The sequence below is a fragment of the Gymnoscopelus braueri genome, assembly GCF_963280865.1.
Source record: "Gymnoscopelus braueri genome assembly, chromosome: 13".
Taxonomy (NCBI): Eukaryota; Metazoa; Chordata; class Actinopteri; order Myctophiformes; family Myctophidae; genus Gymnoscopelus; species Gymnoscopelus braueri.
Window position 1 is genome coordinate 34,576,067 of NC_137615.1, and position 20,991 is coordinate 34,597,057.

Consider the following 20,991-nt stretch of genomic DNA (forward strand, 5'->3'; position numbering starts at 1 on the left):
TAAGCCTCGAATCAAGCCATCATGACATGACATGAATCATGACCATAAAACGTTTGATTCTGTGATTTTTTTTTTTTGAAAACGGCAAAACAAAGGGTATTTATTAAATATAGTATAGCATATAATTAAATATAAAATAAAAAAAATCACAGAAAAAAACGTTTTATGGTCATGATTCATGTCATGTCATGATGGCTTGATTCGAGGCTTAAATTAATAGATATAAATATTTTTGGAAATGTCAATGGGAAAAATGCATTGAGTTGTTCCTTCCGGCACCACGAAAAACCAGGAAGTGGGCGGGAACTGCGATGCTCTATTGGCTGGAAGGACAGCAAGGGCTGGTTTTCACTCAGTAGAGCCAGTAAAAGCCCTAGAAGCATACCCTATACTTTATCACAAAACGCCTATCATGGTAATTGAAAGAAGACTTTAAACTATAGCGACTGAAAGCATAGTATTTATGACAAATGAGGAGTTACGTAATGATCCAAGGAATCCAAGGGGAAAATCATTTTGATTGTATGACCTGCGATTCAAGCGTTATAGGCCAAACGTGTTTTGCAATAATCGGCAAAACACGCTTGCGCTATAACAGGCCAATGTGGAAAAATAGGGTTAGGATTAGAGGTTGGACAAGGATGGACGGACAGGGGCGAAAACATAGTCTCGGCCACGCTTTCGGCCTGGCGGAGACAATGACTAACTAATTATTATGTTATAGTCTATTTTTCTTAAAACCTTGAAAAATTAGGTTTCATTGTCATACTGATAAACAGGTCACGGTATACAACGTTAGTTCCATTGAGCCAAGCCGGAACACGATCGATTGACTGATCATTGAAATAAACATGCACTGAAAATGGTCATCCGAAGTGGTCAGCATTTGGGTGAACCCTTTTGAGCTTTTCAAGTGGGCCCTGATCCAGGAAATGTTGGGAACCACTGGTCTATTATGGTACAGCTTGTATGCATCTATATGTGATTTCCGGAGGCCAGACGTCAAGTCTCCTGACGAGTACACACTGTTCTTAGGTCTTCTGGCGACCATCCAACATGGTGTCATTGATGTTCTGATCTCCTTCCTGTTCCCGTCACTGAAGTACTCTCTCTCTCTCTCTCTCTCTCTCTCTCTCTCTCTCTCTCTCTCTCTCTCTTCTCTGTCCTCTCCAATGTCCTCTATGTCTTTCCCCCATACCTCACTCTGTCTCCCGTCGCTACTGTGCATCCCTGTTGCTGTCCTTTCGCTTCGCTATCACTCTCTCTCCATTTGTCCTTTGTCACTTGTGCACCCAACCTGTCTCCATCTGTCTAAAACATCCTCCCCTTCCATCATAACCCTCCCTTTCTGTCTGTCTGTCTGTCTTGTCTTGTCTGTCTGTCTGTCTGTCTGTCTGTCTGTCTGTCTGTCTGTCTGTCTGTCTGTCTGTCTGTCTGTCTGTCTGTCTGTCTGTCTGTCTGTCTGTCTGTCTGTCTGTCTGTCTGTCTGTCTGTCTGTCTGTCTGTCTGTCTGTCTGTCTCTCTCTCTCTCTCTCTCTCTCTCTGTCTCTCTGTCTCTCTCTCTCTCTCTCTCTCTCTCTCTCTCTCTCTCTCTCTCTCTCTCTCTCTCTCTCTCTCTCTCTCTCTCTTCCTATTCCTCTTCCTCTTCCTCTCTCTCTCTCATTCTTCTGTCTCCCCACAGAATTATTTCAAAGATGCCTGGAACATTTTCGACTGTGTGACAGTTCTGGGCAGCATCACTGACATCCTGGTTACTGAACTCGGGGTAAGTGTGCATGTGTGCGTGCGTGCATGCGTCTGTGTGTGTATGGGGGTGGACGGGTGGCTGGGAAGGAGGGAAGGTGTGTGTTGTGTGTTTGAAGGATGCCTCTGTGTGTCAGTGAGTTTGAACCACCAAGTCCACCAAGTCCCCACCAGGATAGAAAAACAAGTGCGCGTGCACACACACACACACACACACACACACACACACACACACACACACACACACACACACACACACACACACACACACACACACACACACACACACACACACCCCCACACACACACACACACACACACACACACACACACACACACACACGTGGATGTGTGTAAGTCATGTGTTTGTCCTGAAGTATTTGTATATGATTGAAGGTATGAGAGAGAAGGAGCGAGCGTGTGTGTGTGTGTGTGTGTGTGTGTGTGTGTGTGTGTGTGTGTGTGTGTGTGTGTGTGTGTGTGTGTGTGAGAGTGTGAGTGTGTGTGTGTGTGTGCCTCCTAAGTGGGTTTAAGCACACATCTGCAGGCCTGCCCATCTGTCTGCACGTCTTAAAGTACTAGTAGTAGACAAGAGAGGACAAGACGGAGAGAGAGAGAGAGAGAGAGAGAGAGAGAGAGAGAGAGAGAGAGAGAGAGAGAGAGAGAGAGAGAGAGAGAGAGAGAGAGGAGAGAGAGAGAGAGAGAGAGAGAGAGAGAGAGAGGAGAGAGAGAGAGAGAGAGAGAGAGAGAGAGAGAGAGAGAGAGAGAGAGAGAGTGTGTCAGGGGCCACCATTGAGCGTCTTCCCTTGCTCAGTCAAGCATGGACTTGTACTGAAAGTCTTATATAATTGTCCCAGTTGGGAGAGGAGAGACCATAGCTCTGAGCCAGCGACACCATGCCAAGAAGCACTTTGACTGTCTCTACAGCAGTGGTTCTCAAAGTGGGGTCCGGGGACCCCCAGGGGTCCTTGAGGGAGTTCCAGGGGGTCACCAGCAAAATGTGTTAATTCAGCATCACAAACATTTTAACCACTTTATCCATTTATACGTTGGCTATTCAAAAATGGCAGATGTACAAGCTCACAGCGTGTAACTTTGTGATTTTTGATTGATTGATTGTTTTTTTTTTTAAGATATCGAAAGTATTTGGAACATTTGTAATAGTTTGGATTTTTTTAAACATTAAAGGGATAGTTCACCCCAAAAAGTACTTATTTTCTATCAATTACACACCCCATGAAGCCTTGAGTTCATGGAGATTTTTTAGTTTTTGTCGCATTCCTAAGCCAATAATTTGAGAACTGGCTCAAAGTTGACACTTTAAGCCTCCTACAGGAGCCGCCGCCGGTCATCAAATTATTGGCTTAGGAATGTGACAAAAACAAAAAAAAATCCACTAATTCAAGGCTTCATGGGGTATGTAATCGATAGAAAATAAGTCATTTTGGGGGTGAACTATCCCTTTAAGCTTCTCTTTTGGTGGTCCCTGGCACAAAACCTTTTCAGATGGTGGTCCACGGCCAAATACTTAGTTTGAGGGTCCTTGGCTGTGTACACACACAGTAGGCTACATGTCTCTACAGCAGTGATTCTCAAACTCTTGCTGCACATACATCAGCATTTGTAACATTATCTAACATTAGTTAATATAAGCTAATAGTACCTTAGCTATCACCAACCATCTGTAACATTAGCTAACATTAGTTAATATAAGCTAGTGCCTTGTAATTGCCAGGTATGGAGGAGTGTGTGTGTGTGTGTGTGTGTGTGTGTGTGTGTGTGTGTGTGTGTGTGTGTGTGTGTGTGTGTGTGTGTGTGTGTGTGTGTGTGTGTGTGTGTGTGTGTGTGTGTGTGTGTGTGTGTGTGTGTGTGTGTGTGTGTGTGCGTGCGCTCGTGTGTACGTGTGTGCCTGTGTGTGTGGGGGGGGGTCAGCTATTATGACATGCTCACAATAAGGATGCTAGAGTTCATGTGGTTAAGTAAGCAATGTGTTTCAGCAGGAATTTAATTTGCTTATCTGTCTTGTTGTTTTGTGAGAGTTATTGTAAGGGTTAGTCAGGGTATGCGTTTGAGTGTGCATGAGCATGTGTGTCAGGGGTGGGGTTACAAGAGTGCATGTGTATTTTGACATCTAATGAAATAACATACTTGTATAATCCTCTATCATATTATCGAGCAAATGTCTATTAGCAGTGGATACTCATGACATAAGAATCCTGGTGGGTCTGATTTTGGCGGGCATTACATTTCATTAGTCAGTTATACTAAGGGAATTGGGCAGGGGCTTTTTTGTTTTTGTCGAGTAATCATCATTACAGTACAAAGATGTTTGTTTTGGGTGCTGAGGCTAGTACAAAGGAAGCTCAGCCGTTGTATTTTGCTTGTTTTTTATTCTACATAAAAACCTACCAGTATCTTAGGTCGTCTGTATCCCTTCTGTGTTGACGTAGTTGCTGTTGGGCAGAAACCTTGTGACTCCATATTTAAACTTTTGTATGTATGATTTTTTTCTTCCCGTAAATTAATACCCTACATATTGTACATTACAAGAGTGTGATGCAAAAGTAGCAAAAATAGCCAATGTACAAGCTCACTGAGCTTGTAGATCTACTATTTTCAGTATTTGAAAAAACATGTCAAGACATGTCTGTCTGTGTGTTTTATAATTATTTAACCAATGATAACAAGAGCTTGTGACTAATTAATAACTACTTTGGATCCATTGGAATTTGTAACACAGGTTATTTTTCATTTTTCCCCGAAAAGTAACAGTTTTGGACATTTCCGCCCGACAGCAACAATATTTATGTGATTATGTCCAACTGACAAAAAAAGAAAAGAAAAGCTGTCGCTATGCTAATTGTCATTATGCTATTTTGACCAGTGATTTCCTGTTTTCTTGTTTTTTCTTTCTTTATTTCCTTTTTTCTTTTTTACATGCTTTCTTTAAACCGTAAACGGCGATCTTCTACTATGGCCCCCACCCATACCCCCACCCCCTTCTCTTTCTACTCTGACCCCCATCCCCCCACCCCCACCCACCCCAAACTCCCAATTTCTGGTGATTCCGTCCAATCAAAATGCACTATGAAACCCGTGTGTGCCCATCTGTGACGACTGGCCGGTGTGGTGTGGTCCGCTCTGGTTGTTGTTCGGTTCAACCAAATTTTCCCCAAAATTTGCCGCTATAAACCATTCATCATCTGCAACATCCACATGTAGATGGTTTGTAATTTTTTTGTAGATCTTTTTTTACTGCATCCATTTGAACCTCGTCCTGCACTGCGGTATGATTGCGTGAACTGTGCATGTGTTGCTTGATCCCGGCCCCCCAGAGATACCAGAGATCCAGCTCTTTGGGTCACTGGGCTAACGTCTCTGCCAGTCACTGTAGCGAGTAAATGTTCGTCCAACCACATATCCAGGAGGTCATGGTGCAAGTGATGCATGCTGCCTAACTGCATGTCTGCTGTAGGGTGTAGGGTGCTGTAAGTGCTGCAGGGACCATCTCTCTGTCCAACACACACACACACACACACACACACACACACACACACACACACACACACACACACACACACACACACACACACACACACACACACACGCACACACGCATGCACGCACACACACCATGTGGCATAGCTATACACAGTAAAATCCTCAGTGTTAATTTAACTCTTAGAGTGTACAAGTGTACACTCTCAGAGTTAAATTAGTTTTTTTTAAAACTCAGGATTTTACAGTATACTAGCCTGGTTGATGTGTGTGCCTGCTGCCGAATCCTCTTGCATGAAGGCATCCAAGATACCCCTTTATAGTCGTGGGAAATGATTGAAGGACTCTGTACTGTAAGCATATGCGTTTCCAATTAAATAGCATCAGTGTCTGTACTCGAAGTCTTTACTGAATGTTAAAGGAGCACTTTCAACCTTATCTTCATATAATTGGTCCTCACAAATGCTCTTTATAAGAATGCACAATTTCTATCTACTCACTCTGTCTCATTGGTGGGCGGTGGGCAGTTCAGAAACTTGCCTTTTCTACTAATGACTTCATCGGGTTTTGAGTATTCCAAGCTAATAGAAAAGCCTTTCTCCTCCTGGAAAGTTAGCGTGCTGAAATAGAAGCCATTGTTATTGTCCACAGCCCTCCTCTGAGACAGAGCAATTAGACAGAAATGTTGCCATTTTTTTTGCAATAGTGAGGACCAGAGCCATATAAGGAGAGTTGCGTCGCCTCCGTTCACTTCATCGGGCCAGTCTTCTACAGAGCCTTCTATTGGCGAATAGTGACAAAGCCCTGAACCGGAAGTTTACGGAATGCACTGGAGTCTATGAGCGTTTGTCACTATTTCGAGTTTACAAGAACCACATGACCGCCGCTGTTTTCTGCCCCCGATGTGATGCAACTCTCTAATACAAGGCTCTGGCGAGGACCAATTAAATGAAGATAATTATGTTGAAAAGATGTCTCGGCCTAGACCCAAACCAAAGTGACCAATCCTTAACTCTTTGACTGCCAGAGTATTTCATAAAGTACTCCCCCAGTGCCAGCAATTTTCGTGTTTTTTTATTTTTATATTTTGAATTTTTCTCATGAAAATAATTTAAAGGGGACATAATGTAAAGACCCAGCACAAATCCGCCACTAGAGAGCAGCACATGACTGCTTGATCAGGTCGTTGGGTCTCTCTCAGCCTTCTTCATAGATTAGACAGGGAAAAACATGAAAACGGAAGTGACGTCGTCCCAGATTGTTTTGATCGCCAAAATTACGCTGTGATACACGACGGCGATGACTGATCGTCACCCAGACCATAGATTATAGAAGAGAAACTGTCCGTTTGGTCCGTTATACCGTGTGAAAGACCGTTTATTTACCTATTTTGGACGAAAATGACTGGGGAAAAGAATCAAAAACCGGAAACGGAATCCAGGTCATGAAACCGGATGCAGATGTCCGTGAAGTAAGTGGAACTCGAGAATAACATTGAATATTAAGCAGCATAGCGCAATCAGAGATTAAACAATGAACGCGCGTCCAGCGCGTCGAGCGCGTCGACGGCCAACTGGACAAAGTAGCACTTGACGCGTTATCGCGTCGTCCGCAGTCAAAGAGTTAATATGGGTGATTAACTTGTTCTATGTACCCACTACCCAGTGACATACATGGAACGAGAAGGACATACTGACATTTTGTGGTTTACAGCTCGTCCTTCAGCAAATCAAGCACCACCTGCTCTGATCTAAGCATGAATGTGGCGGGCAATCCCATTCGACGGGGGCACAAGCTGCCATAATGTATGTTGTTGTTGTTTTGGCCTTGCGTCTGTGCATTGGTATGCTGTGGGCTTGTTCCATAAAAATAAAAATAAACAAACGTTGTGTCTTATCTGGAGAGAATCAGTGCATTTGGTTGTCTTTAATGAGAAAATGTCACGACTCCCCTGCACTATTTTTTTCTTTTAATACTACTACTACTACTCACCACACACACAGCTACTACCTGTAACTAACAGCTGGATGAAACTAGTCTGATTTCTGATAGCTACCCCGCCCCCGCCCCCTTCACCTCCTGTCTTACCCTGCCACTCCCCCCTGTGACGTTTGCTTTGGTCGTTTGGTCTAATTCTCCTTGGATATGCAGAGCCTGTCGGAGCCTTGCCCTTTGTTCTCTTTCAGTTTGGTTTGCTTTGACTTGACTTGGTTCTGGTTTGTTTTGGACTTGTTCTTTTCCTCGTCGTGGGTTGAATCCCGCCCTCCGATTGGTTATGATACACCCCCCCCCCCTCACCTAAACCTCACCCAGCCTGTCCCCAACCCCTTCCCACTTTGATGTTGTGCTTGTCTTTAGGTAAGGAAAGAAATATACTAACTACTCCTTTCTTCTACCCCCTCCTCCCTCATATCCTGTTCTCCATGTTGTCGTCTATGATCTCTCTGTCCATCCTCTCTCTTTCTGTCACTCATTCTTTCACCCTAATGTTTTTTACCCTCTTCCGTCCTTTCTTTTCTAATTCTCTTGTTTTTCTTTTTTCATTTATTAACAACTCCTTTCACTCTTCTCTCACTTCTCTTTTTCCTTATTCATCCTCCCCTCTTCACCTCTCTTTCTTTTTACCACCTTGCATTTCCTCTCTGCCTCCCGCTCTGTCTTTGTCTCTCGCTTTCCCACGCATCCTCTTCCCTATGTATTTCTTTCACTCTGCCTCCTTCGCTCTGCTTTTCTCTGTCTCACTTTACCTCTTCTGTCTTTCTGGTCTCTTTCCTCCTCTCTCTCTCTCTCTCTCTCTCTCTCTCTCTCTCTCTCTCTCTCTCTCTCTCTCCCTCCTTCTGTGTGTCTGTGTGTGTGTGTGTGTGTGTGTGTGTGTGTGTGTGTGTGTGTGTGTGTGTGTGTGTGTGTGTGTGTGTGTGTGTGTGTGTGTGTGTGTGTGTGTGTGTGTGTGTGTGTGTGTGTGTGTGTGTGTGTGTGTGTGTGTGTGTGTGTGTGTGTGTGTGTGGGGTGTTTGTGTGTGTTCTCTTCTCTCTCTCTCTCTCTCTCTCTCTCTCTCTCTCTCTCTCTCTCTCTCTCTCTCTCTCTCTCTCTCTCTCTCTCTCTCTCTCTCTCTCTCTCTCTGATGGTGTGGTGGCTGTGCTGTAGAATAATTTCATCAACCTGAGCTTCCTGAGGCTGTTCACGAGCGGCTCGTCTCATCAAGCTGCTGAGACAAGGAGAGACCATCCGCATCCTCCTATGGACCTTCGTCCAGTCCTTCAAGGTACACACACACACACACACACACACACACACACATACACACACACACACACACACACACACACACACACACACACACACACACACACACACACAGGTTTGTATACTATACTTGTGAGGACAGCAACGTTTTAGGAATTTATGATGATGCATTTTTCGATGCACGACACCAGTGTGCAACTGCGTATAAATCAGGCATAACTGTCTCTAACCCCCTAAACATATAGCCTCTAATTGCCTAATTCTAACCCTAACCCCAACCTTAATCTTTTTCTAATTGTAAACGCATCTTGTTCTTGTGAGGACCAGGAAAATGGTCTGACTCCTCACAACATCTATTTAGGCAAATCCTACTATACTTGTGGTAATACAAACACACACACAACGCAGCGCTTAAAAAAATATAAATCACATTCAAATCACGTGTTGTATATCTCTCTCTCTCTCTCTCTCTCTCTCTCTCTCTCTCTCTCTCTCTCTCTCTCTCTCTCTCTCTCTCTCTCTCTCTCTCTCTCTCTCTCTCTCCTCTCTCTCTCTCTCTCTCCAGGCGTTGCCTTATGTCTGCCTGCTCATCGCCATGCTGTTCTTCATCTACGCCATCATCGGGATGCAGGTACTGTAAGCAGGCTACAGGTCTACATTTTACAAGTTACAATGTAGACATTTAGCCAAAGTATAGGGCTGAGGTGGTTAATGTATGTTTTGTAATAATAATCGAAATCTAAGTAACCAGTAACGAAAGTTTTCAAATAATTGTTGTAGAGTAAAAAGTACGATATTTGCTTCTGAGATGTGGCGGAGTAGAGCAGTATTGAATATTGGAACTACCTCAGAATTGTTACTAAAGTACAGTAGCCTACTTGAGTGAATGTACATTTACTATTACTGTGTGTTTTATACGTATGGTTCCAGCTCTTTGGGAACATCGCCCTGGAGGAGGAGGACGGAGAAGTGAGCGCCATCAACCAGCACAACAACTTCAGAGCCTTCTTCCATGCTCTCATGCTGCTCTTCAGGTGTGTGTGTGTGTGTGTGGGGTTTTTAGGTTTATATTCATATCCAACTTATGATAAAAAATGGTGTTCCCCTAAATCATTTACACAAACATACCTGTGTGTGTGTGTGTGTGTGTGTGTGTGTGTGTGTGTGTGTGTGTGTGTGTGTGTGTGTGTGTGTGTGTGTGTGTGTGTGTGTGTGTGTGTGCGCGTGCGTGTGCGTGTAGGAGTGCCACAGGTGAGGCATGGCATGAGATCATGCTAGCATGTCTCGGGGGGAAGCCGTGCGACCTCCTGACAGGGAACCCCGAGCCGGAGTGTGGCAGTCAGTTCGCCTATCTCTACTTTGTCTCCTTCATCTTCTTCTGTTCATTCCTGGTGAGTGTCTCTCTCTCTCTCTCTCTCTCTCTCTCTCTCTCTCTCTTTCTCTCTCTCTCTTACTTCCTCCTCCCTTTTTCCTGTTGTCTCTCTATCTTTCTCTTAGACTGTCCGTCTCTCTACCTAACTATATGGTTAGGGCAGTGGTGAAAAGTAACTAAGTACTTTTCACCTGTCAGGTGATAAGAAGGTCAGTTGGCTCTCATGCATTGAAGGAGGCATGAGCTCGGCCCTGGCCTCCCTAGGTTGGCAGAGGGAAGGTAGTGCCCAGGATTACATAGACAATTGGCACTGGGTGTAAAAAATAGGGTTACAAAATCGTGGGATAAAAATGTAAAGTAAAAAAAAAAGTAACTAAGTACATGTAGTCAAGTACTGTACTTAAGTACAATTTTGAGGTATTTTTACTTTACTGGAGTATTTCCAATTTTCAGTACTTTTACTTCTACTCCACTACATCTCAGAGGCAAATATTGTACTTTTACTCCACTACAATTATTTGAAAACTTTAGTTACTAGTTACTACATTATAAAACATACATTAAACACTTAAGTCCTATTTTATACCTGGGCTATTTGAAAATAGCAGATCTACAAGCTCACAACGCGTCGCATCGCGACGTGTTGTGAGCTTGTAGATCTGCTATTTTCAAACATTTCAGTAATTTTACTTTTGTTACTTTAAGTACATTTTTATACCAATACTTTTGTACTTTTACTCAAGTAATTTTTTACTGACTTTTACTTAAGTAAAACATTTGAGTGCTTTTTCCACCACTGGGTTAGGGATAGAAATGGCAAAAATATGGTACAAATGTGTGTGTGCGTGCGTGCATCCGTGTGTTTGTGTGTGTGTCTGTGTGCGTTTGTACAGATGCTGAATCTGTTTGTGGCCGTCATCATGGACAACTTTGAGTACCTGACCAGAGATTCTTCCATTCTGGGCCCTCACCACTTGGATGAGTATGTGAGGATATGGGCCGAGTACGACCCTGCTGCCTGGTGAGTCCTACAGCGCACACATACACACCTGCTTACTATATAATACACACAATATATGGCATATAGATTATTACTTTCTCTCATTCATTCACACACACGCACACGCGCGCATACACACACACACACGCACACGCACACGCACACGCGCACACACACACACACCACTGGATCAAATGTGTTGTTTTGGATTGTTACTTGACACATGTTTTAACCCGACCCTTCTTACAGAGAGCGCAGAGCGTCCCTGCAACATCAGCTATTTATAATACTGCAGAAAGAAAGAAAGAAAGAAAGAAAGAAAGAAAGAGGGCAACAGGACAGAGCTAGGCTCTCAGCACATACGAGCGGGCCTCTCGAGGGGCCTTTTTGATATAATCATCTAAAAATTCATGACTGTAAGACAGCTGACATCGTATAGTTAACACACACCGACACTTTTTGAGCAAAGCAAGCTGAATGAAAAGCTTGTTCTGAAGGACACAAAATAGTCAACAGGTTGCAAGTCATGATACACAATGGACAAACCAAGGACAGCACGTGTCGCTCCACAATGCATGGACTGGTGAATGGTTCAGCACCACTGCTGATGGACAGCGACAGGCCATGCACGCTGTAATTTCTCAAGACAGATTTTGCTAACAGCAGAATCTGTCAGTACCATTGTTTTAGGGTACGGACACACCATAGTTTGATTCTGCCTATGCGGCGGATTATGCTAATGCTTTTCAATGGGAACAGAGCGTTTTGTTGCCATTGCACAGCTTTCAACTCCGTGCCAATTGAAGCATTTAATGTGTGTGTCCGTAGTACCCTTAAACATGTAGTGTTGTTGTTAGTAGGAATAAACACAGAAGCACCCGGGAGGAGGTGGACTAAGAAAGGGGAGGAGCCAAACCGAGTTCCTGTTTCTACACAGGAAGTCCCCCCCCCCCTTTTTTAACCGAATGGGTTCCCAGACTGTGCGCGCAGTGGCCCACCTTGGGAATAAAATACCCATGAGAGCAAAGCAGCATACAGAGCCGTCACCTGACTATCTCAGTCTCAGGCAGTATGTTTGTAATTAAGCATTACCAACACTAAACATTCAGCAATAGATACACACGTAGAATGCAACGATGGAAAACAGGTTTCCAGCTATATGGGGAAAGGTTTGTTTAAATGCAGTGGAGATTAATGTGGGGTTAAAAAGGCAATGTTCTCTCAAACCGATATCATTTAACGATGTAAACTTATTTCTCCGCAACCTCTACAAGTTACTTCCCCATTTCCAGCAAACTGGAATGGGGATGTAGGGTAATGGTAGGGGATGTGGATCTTGCTCTGACCTCTGGCCAACTGTTCATTTGTCCCCCAGACCTATTTACTGCCTCAAGAAAACTTTTACCCCCCAAACCCCCACACCTATCTTGTGTGGAGGTGTCTGTGCATGTATCTGTTGGGCCTCGCTCTGTCCTGTTTCAGACAGGAACGAGAAGGGAGCACGGTAGGAAGGAAGGCAGGCAGGAAAAGCAAAATATAACAGGGGGTGTGGGCACATGATTAGGAGGGAAGGAATTAAGAAATACAGAATTCAGAAAACATCATGGTGAAAAACCTTAAAGCACCTAAGTCTCCCAGTTCTAACATAATGTGTTCAGGCTTTAAACTTATACTCATTGTTGGGAGTCGGGACATACAAGTAGTTGAACTACATTTAACTAAAGAGCAACCTTTTTAAACCACAATGCTGCCACATTTCACATTATGATTTTATAATGTCTATGTTTGCTTATTGTTTGTCTTCTGGGATCGATTTTCTCCCAACGTAGCTCATAAATGAATATTTTCTGACAATTAGTGCAAGAAATTGCACAATATTTCCTGTGTAGAGTAGTATTAGTAGTAGTAGTTTATTTAAGTAATACTGGAGGCTACCACCACTCCTTATTCTATACTATACTATAATATATACATACCTGACATTCACATCATTAAGTAGTACTCTCAGTTAAAAACAAGGTAGAATAAGTTCTACTAAATAAATGGTAAATTGACCACAAGACAATGACCACACACTGAACACTGACAATAATTCATGAAGTTACCCTTTTGTCTGTTTATTGTACAGACAACAGGAAGCTTTGCTAGCAGCTGCAGTACCAACAAGGCAGGCGTGCAACACGCATTTAAGAGGGAGGGTGACTGCCCGTCACAAGTGGCTATTAAGCAGTTTGTTTGTTTTCTCGACTCAATTAACAATTTGTTAATTACACTGCACACATCCAATTAGGAGTTTCCTAGACTGGAGGATCCAATGAGGGAATGGGGATAGGGTTGGGAGACGTAGGGATGAGGAGAGAGAGAAAGGAACGGAAGAGGCGAAAAATTGTGAGCCCAGTGCAAGGGAGCTGGGACACAGCTCCAGTGGGCTGTGTGTCCCCGTGTACAGAATGTACGGAATGTGCGCGTGTGCGTGTTGTGTGCACTGTGCAGGCTTATTCTGGGGATTCTGTTATTTTACAGTAAACCTATTGTACAGTGTATTGATATACTGTGATTCTGTCAATGTTGTGTTCTTCTTCCACATGTTCTCTCTTCTTCTTTGCGTGTTACGTATGTTTTTTTTTGTGATTGTGTGTGTGTGTTTTAACACCCCTTCCCTCCCCCCTTGTATTCTTCTTGCAGCGGGCGCATTCATTATAAGGACATGTACAGTTTATTGCGAGTTATCGACCCGCCTCTTGGCTTAGGCAAGAAATGCCCCCATAGGGTGGCCTGCAAGGTTTGACTTCCATTCAAACAAAACCTCTCAACCACACCTGCTAGCTGCAGCATCCAGGAATGGAATGAATGTTGCTTTATATTATTTTATGATTTCTCTCTTTTTTTTATTTTTTACAACTTCCACCATTATGGACCTGCATTCTGAACTGCTAGGAGAATGTGCAGGACAATGCAGACAACCAGAATCGCATGTGAAATGCACCGAGGGAAATGAAGCATTAAAATTTTGTAAAAACAAAAATATGAGAATATTAATAACAATAATAACCATGAATTGAGTTTGGTTTTATTGTTACAAAATATATACAGTATTTTTAACTTTTGTTTTTTCCCTCGTTTGGTTTATTTGTTTTCTTTCGCTTGCTGTGGAGCCACAGCTAGGCTACTACTGTGGAATCTGTAGCGTTGCATTGTTCTTGGTTTTTAGGGGTTGGGGGAAAGACAGAAACTGCATTGACACCCCTCCCTCCTCTATCTCTTTCTCGTTTATCTCTCTCTCTCACTCTCTCTGTCCCCACCTCCTCCCTGTAACGTCGCAGCAGGAGCAGCTTGGTGCCTGCTTTCAAGCACTGCCCTGCTCTTCTATGCAAACACACACATACAGTACACCACTGTTCTGTTTGCATAAAAAGGTGGAAAAAAGTAAAGTCTCAACTCTCTAAAAGTTCCTTCTATTCCTTCTTTCTATTCTATTCTCTCTATTCATACGAGTCAGGCAATCTCTCAAAATCTACCCGGTAACCGTCTCTCTGTTATTTTTTAATTATTATTAATTTATTTTGTCTTTTCTCTTTTTCTCTCCTGTATCAACTCCTATTTCACGCACCTATTCTGAGATCTCTCCCTCCCTCCCTCGCTCTCTCTCGCTCTCTCTCTCTCTCTCTCTCTCTGCACTGCACTTAGTATATCTACCTCTCTCACCTCTCCTCTCTCACCTCTCCTCCACTGCGTCTCTCTCTCTCTCTCTCTCTCTCTCTCTCTCTCTCTCTCTCTCTCTCTCTCTCTCTCTCTCTCTCTCTCTCTCTGCCCCCTCCCTCACTAACACTCTGATTCCCTCTCTCTTCCTCTCTCTCTCTCTTTCTCTCTCTATGTTTGATGCTGGTGTTGACACGCTGACTGGCGCTGGGCAGTGGCAGGATCAGTTGCAGGGATATGTATGACATGCTCAGGCACATGTGTCCTCCGCTAGGCCTCGGGAAGAGGTGTCCAGCGCGGGTGGCCTACAAGGTCAGGAAGGGACCCGCCCGACCCTTGTATGCCCACATCAACACCCCCACCTAAAAGGGTGTAATGGGCTTGGGTACGGGGGGTCCGGGATGGGGGGCGGGGCGTAGGGAAGCAACGCTCACCGTGGTGTGTAACTTTAGTGTCGTCGTCATTTGGTTTCTTTCTTTCTTTCATTCTTTGCCTCTTTCCTATTTTCTACCTTTCTTTCTGTCTTTCCTCGTGCATTTCTTTCCGTGGCGAGTTGGGGGTCGCTGGTGTGTTGTTGTGACATTGTGTGGTGATGGTGGTGATGTGGGGGTTGGGGTGGAGTTAAAAGTGGGCGGTGAAGCACTCAGGGTGAAGCAGGGTCAGGCCAGCGGGTGGATCCACAGGAGGGGGCGAACGGAGGGACCTTCTCAGCTCGTTTGCACCGTGTACAAGGAAGACACATATGCAAACATTCACCCTCAAACCACATACATTCATGTTGACACTCGATGTTTTTTTCCACCTCAAAGGTTTTGCAGAATATTCACATTATAGTATTCCCTCAATTACACGATAACAGTAAATAATTTAGTGCGGCGTATACATTAAAGTTTACATGTCTTTAATGCAGGGGTTCCCAAATGTTTCCATGCCGCCCCATTGCAAAATGGCAACCAAAAAAAGAAGACAAAAATAGGCAATCTCTAGGAGATGCTATTTTTGAAAATTGTTGAAACGTTTTGAAATAATTGAAATATTTTTCTTAAAGATTTTGTCATTTATGACACGCCCAAAATAGGGATGCCGGGTTGAAAGTGGTTGAACTGGCATTTACATTAGCCTACATTAAACCTGTGCTTTAAAGCTGCACTATGTAACTTTCCTCTTCTACCCCGGATTTGAACCTGGTTTCCTGCGCAAGTGCTGCCATTTTTACCATTGAGCTGATAGAGCCTGCCTGCTTGCTCAGGGGATACATTTTATCTTTAGGTCAAAATGTGTGTCAGATCCTGTGTCTAGGTGAGACATGACCTTTGACACAATCTAAATGTCTCAATAGAAGAGCAGGGGGACAAAATACATACTACGTTATATTGTATTAACATACCATACCGATTGGACCAAATTACATTTATTAATAAAAGAAAAAGTTATATAGTGCCGCTTTAATGTATGATGATGAAAATCCACAGACACAGATAAAATACAGACACACACACATTCACACAGGAGCATGCGTGTGCAGCAGGGCTTGGAAGGTCCACAAGACTTATGTCCTCTGAGTCGCTCCGTCCTGTTGATGAGACACACACACACACACACACACACACACACACACACACACACACACACACACACACACACACACGTGCGCGTAAAGATCAGGTCTCATCAGCCTTACATAAGTTCTTACATACCTGCTTTTTCATTGTAGGTAACAGATAGGCCTGTGTTAGCAGCTATGTATTTGCTTCCGTTTGGAAAACATTTTGTCGTTGAATAAAAGCAATTATTTATTTATTTTCTGCCATTATTAGTGCTGTAGCTCTGGCCCCACCGAGCAGCCTTTCTATCTGCAAGTTCAAGCTTTTTCCCTCCCTGTCCATTGGTTCTTCTGTCAATGCAGTTCTACTCTGTTTCCAGCCCCCCTCCTCTCTGCATACTGTCCTCCCACCCACCCCCCTCATGGCTACACACCTTTTTACCTGCGTTCTGCATGCTCCGGCAACCAATCCCTAAACACACATATAACACACTCCCTGCCATCTTTCGTTTTGTCACTTATTGAACACAAGCACACACAACCACATTATGCATTTTCTCGCTATGCATGTCTTGCTCTTATGTAAATGGGAAATGCACAGTGATGCTACAAAAAATGTAACATTGCAACACATTGCTGAGGAGCAACCATTTTGTGATTCCATCTAACACATCTCTGTTATTAACCCTGCGCTCTGCTGCCTTTACGCGTAACATTATGCCACATCACTGACAGATCGCTGTGAGCCTCAGGGGCAGACAGTCACACAGCCTGTAGGCACAGGAGATCTCTCCATCGCTAGCCATTGCTGTCCTCCAAAATCCCCCACCCTCTCCCAAGCAGACCTTGGTCAAGTAATGGGTCCACATTTTTAGAGTTATGTTTTACCCTGTCTGCACTACCAGAAGAGAGGGATATATACAGTATGTTAAGTTCACTGCAGAATATACAAAATAGTGATTGTGATTGCCTACATTTCCTGCCAGGTTGTGGCAACCTACTCCGGTGATCCACCACCTGTACGTAGACTAATAAAAACTTCAAAAAATGCTCTCAAAACACTTATTTGACCCAGGTATGCTCCCAAGGCTCAGCTCTCCCTGTTTCTTCTCTGAGCAGCTTCCGCAGTATCTTTCTGCTGCCATCTCTCATCTCTCAGACTCTTTCCGTATGCTCTGTTATATCTTCCATCCTCCTTTCCATCTCTGTGCAGGCTTTGCCTCATATTTGCTCCTTTCTTTCTCACCCCGTTTCTTAAAAAAATAAATAAAATTAAACCCATAGTCAGTCTTCCTAACAGCCTCCCTCCAGAAGTAAAAGTTAAACCCTTAACCTGCACCTGCAGTGGTTCGGTCCATACAACACTCCCTCTCTTGACATGTGTTGTTTTGGCTTTCCAGATGCCCAGCATCTCCTGTGCTTCTACCTGACCTGTTCTTCCACCCTCCATACGTAGCTACCTTGCCAGTGACAGCAGTCCAAACCCTTACCGTTGACCTTTAAATCCTAACCTCAAAACTAGCCCACAGAACAATGAGGCCCATAACGCCACTGTTTCAGACCTTTAATATTATTCTCCATCTTGACAGTAGAGGCTTCTGTCAGGAATGCTGTCTTACAAACTTGCGTGGTGGTAGATCTTTCTTTCTTCTCTTGTTTTTCTTCTGCCTTTAGTCATGAGTTTAAATTTTTTTTGCGCTTGCACATTATAATCTTTCGGGTTTTCTTTGTCCAAATATAGTTTTTCCCCTTTACATCTCAACATCAGAAGTTTTTTTATTTTCTGCTTTTATCTATTTTCAGATAGCAAGTTTGCTTAAGTCTCATGTTTTCCGGACACCTATAATCCACCCCAGAGAAAAGTACCCCTTTCCCCTCTTACAACACAAACAAGGCTGCCATGGTGGCCATTTTGTTTTTCTCTTTGCGCAGAATGATGTTTTCTCTCTCCTATTAACACTATAGGCCTGTGTCCATTTCTCCCAAATTATACATCAGAGAACCACTGATAGAGCTCACCGCTCTACCATGGTCTACAAAACGTATTCCATGCAGTAACATCCACTTAAAAATAAGTCTCAAACTCATTTTTTACGTCGCCAAGAGGATGCTTTCTGTGTACGGCTGCACAGCTGCTTGTCCTGTGAGGCATATTGCGTGTGCATTGCATGTTGCATGGGGACGGGATATGCAAGGGGGAGGGAAATGTTTGTTGGGTTGGGTGGAATGAGGGGTTTAGTCAGGTCAGGGCGGGTTAGCATGGGATGCTGCATGTCTAGGTTGTCGCCGTCCTCTGTCACCTCACATACATACACACTCACACACACACACACACACACACACACACGCACACACACACACACACACACACACACACACACACACACACACACACACACACACACACACACACACACACACACACACACACACACACACACACACACACACACACACACACACTAATGGCACTACTATGTCAACTATTAGTGTGTGTTGTTTTTATGTACATCTATTAAGCCAACAAGACCTGAGAAAGATGAAACTGATAAACGAAAACGTCAGCGTCCCTTTTTTACAGTCCCTCGACTGGTTTTGGTTTATTGGTTTATCACCTGGGTCTCTGTTGTTGCTGTCTTATTTTACTGTGAACCTCCAAACCACTACGGGGAGCTCTGAAGTATCGGGTGGCGGTCTGCTCAGTCTGTCTCTGCTGTTTCTTCAATGAAATGCTAATTGTCAGTCAACAAACCTGTGAGAGCTCTCGGTCATGAGGAATTGTTTTGATATCACTGTGAAAAGGAGAAAAAAAAGAATGCTTGACTCGAGGGACCAACTTAGAGATACCAAATAGATATATTATTTGTGGTGACAAAATATGATTGTGCCCGGACAAAAATGAACACCTTGAGACTCACAGGTTATCTGTGCACAAAAGAGATTAGAATGTGTTCCATATCTAGTGTGTGCAAGTTGCAACTTCATTTGCATCTTTACCACTCAAAATCAAGAATGGGTGAGTTGACAGATAGGTGTGATACTGTCGAGTCCCAGACATTGGTTACGCTGACTGAGGGAGAGACAGACCCACAGTGCCTATACTCGAGATGCTTCAGAGCTCTCCCTGCCTCCTTACCCCCCAACTCCCCCCCCCCCCCAACAAAAAGATCCCCTGTCTCCTGGAGGTTCCAAACACCTGCCACATTAGCATACTTCCTGCTTTTCTCACCTCCCTCCCTGATTGGCTCTCCCGCAGAGACTGCTCCGCATGGACTTGCCTGTCGCCGATGACAACTCGGTCCACTTCAACTCCACCCTCATGGCCCTGATCCGCACGGCGCTGGACATCAAGATCGCCAAGGTTTCAGAAGGTTGGGAACCCTATATTTTGTGTCCTCTGGTGTGTTTTCCCACGTTCTTGTCGTCCCTCGGTGCAGCGCTGTCTGTGTCCTTTTGAACCCGGACATCTCGGCTCATCCCGATGCAGATCCCAGTCTATTGCCTGATTTATACCTGAAGATGGCCGATCTACAAGCTCGCAACGTGTCACGATACGTTGTGAGCTTGTAGATCGGCTATCTTCGGTGCACGACACCGGCGTGCATCCAAATCAAGTGCGGAGTATCGAGTACAGCACAAAGCAGCACACAGTGCAGACTGTATGTAGTGTTTATCTGAACTGTGCTCTTATCTGTCTCTAGTGCAATGGTTCCCAAACTTTTTAGTTCGAGACCCAAAAGAAAGATTTGATTTCCCCGGGACCCAAGCTAGGGAAAATAGCAGATCTACAAGCTCATAACGCCTCGCTTTGCGAACTTGTAGATCGGCTATTTTCACTATTTCTTAAACATTTGTTTTCTAATTAATGGAATTTCTTTGGTTTTTTAAATGTATTTATTATATTATTTAGAAAAAACATTGAATTTGTTTTTAATTCTTGAAGATTTTCCCTTTTGTTTTTGCTTTTAATTTTTTTTTTTTAAGAAACTGTAGGAAACAAATAATTAAGGGATTTTTACTCGCAACCCACTCAAATTTGTGCGCGACCCACAAATGGGTCCCGAACCAGTGTTTGGGAACCAGTGCTCTAGTGTATGTGCTACTGATGTTGAAATGTGTCTTCTATTGGTTCCAGGTGGAGGTGGGATGACCCTGTCTGTTAGATGGCAGATTTGGACTCGTCTCAGTTGAAAAGCATGTTCTGGAAATCGCTATAGCGTATACAGCGTGGCTATCAGTTATCCATAGCTGAATACTGCACACTGTAACACTATAACAGTGATGTTTTGATTAGCTTTAACAAAACCTTTTCTTTCTGTGTGTGTGTGTGTGTGTGTGTGTGTGTGTGTGCGTGTGCGTGTGCGTGTGTGTGCGTGTGCGTGTGCGTGTGTCTGCACGTTTGTTTTCACGTCTGTACATTCCTTCTTGTTTCTCTTTGATGTTGTGAATAAATGTATCTGAATGTGTGTGTGTGTATGACTGGTATGCTTTCCCTTATGTACGCATGTGGATGTACAATTTCTACGTACGTACGTACTGTATACTGTGTGTGTGTGTGTGTGTGTGTGTGTGTGTGTGTGTGTGTGTGTGTGTGTGTGTGTGTGTGTGTGTGTGTGTGTGTGTGTGTGTGTGGGGGGGGGGGGGGGGTGGTGTGTGTGTGTGTGTGTGTGTGTGTGTGTGTGTGTGTGTGTGTGTGTGTGTGCGTGCGTGCGTGTATGTGTGTTTCGCATGTATGCCCAGGACAAGTAGTCGTGGACAAGCACCAGATGGATGCTGAGCTCAGGAAAGAGATGATGGCAATCTGGCCTAATCTCTCTCAAAAGACCTTGGACCTGCTGGTTACGCCGCACAAGTGTAAGTTGCAGGAAGTGCGGGAGGGGAGGGGGGGAGGGC

General features: G+C 44.0%; 2 protein-coding genes across 2 annotated transcripts in view; both read left to right on the forward strand.

The window, feature by feature from the left end:
- The window catches only part of gtf2f1 (general transcription factor IIF, polypeptide 1), a 235,715-nt gene that overhangs the window by 192,223 nt on the left and 22,501 nt on the right, over positions 1-20,991 (forward strand). The gene's annotated exons all lie outside the window — the stretch shown is intronic.
- Positions 1-20,991, forward strand: part of cacna1aa (calcium channel, voltage-dependent, P/Q type, alpha 1A subunit, a) — a gene marked incomplete at both ends in the record, with an annotated part of 141,769 nt that overhangs the window by 100,184 nt on the left and 20,594 nt on the right. The window contains 10 exon segments of the mRNA XM_080446597.1: positions 1,682-1,768; positions 8,386-8,421; positions 8,423-8,503; positions 9,050-9,115; positions 9,415-9,518; positions 9,725-9,875; positions 10,750-10,877; positions 13,542-13,638; positions 19,355-19,469; positions 20,845-20,952. Coding sequence (XP_080302723.1) covers positions 1,682-1,768; positions 8,386-8,421; positions 8,423-8,503; positions 9,050-9,115; positions 9,415-9,518; positions 9,725-9,875; positions 10,750-10,877; positions 13,542-13,638; positions 19,355-19,469; positions 20,845-20,952 — 973 coding nt within the window.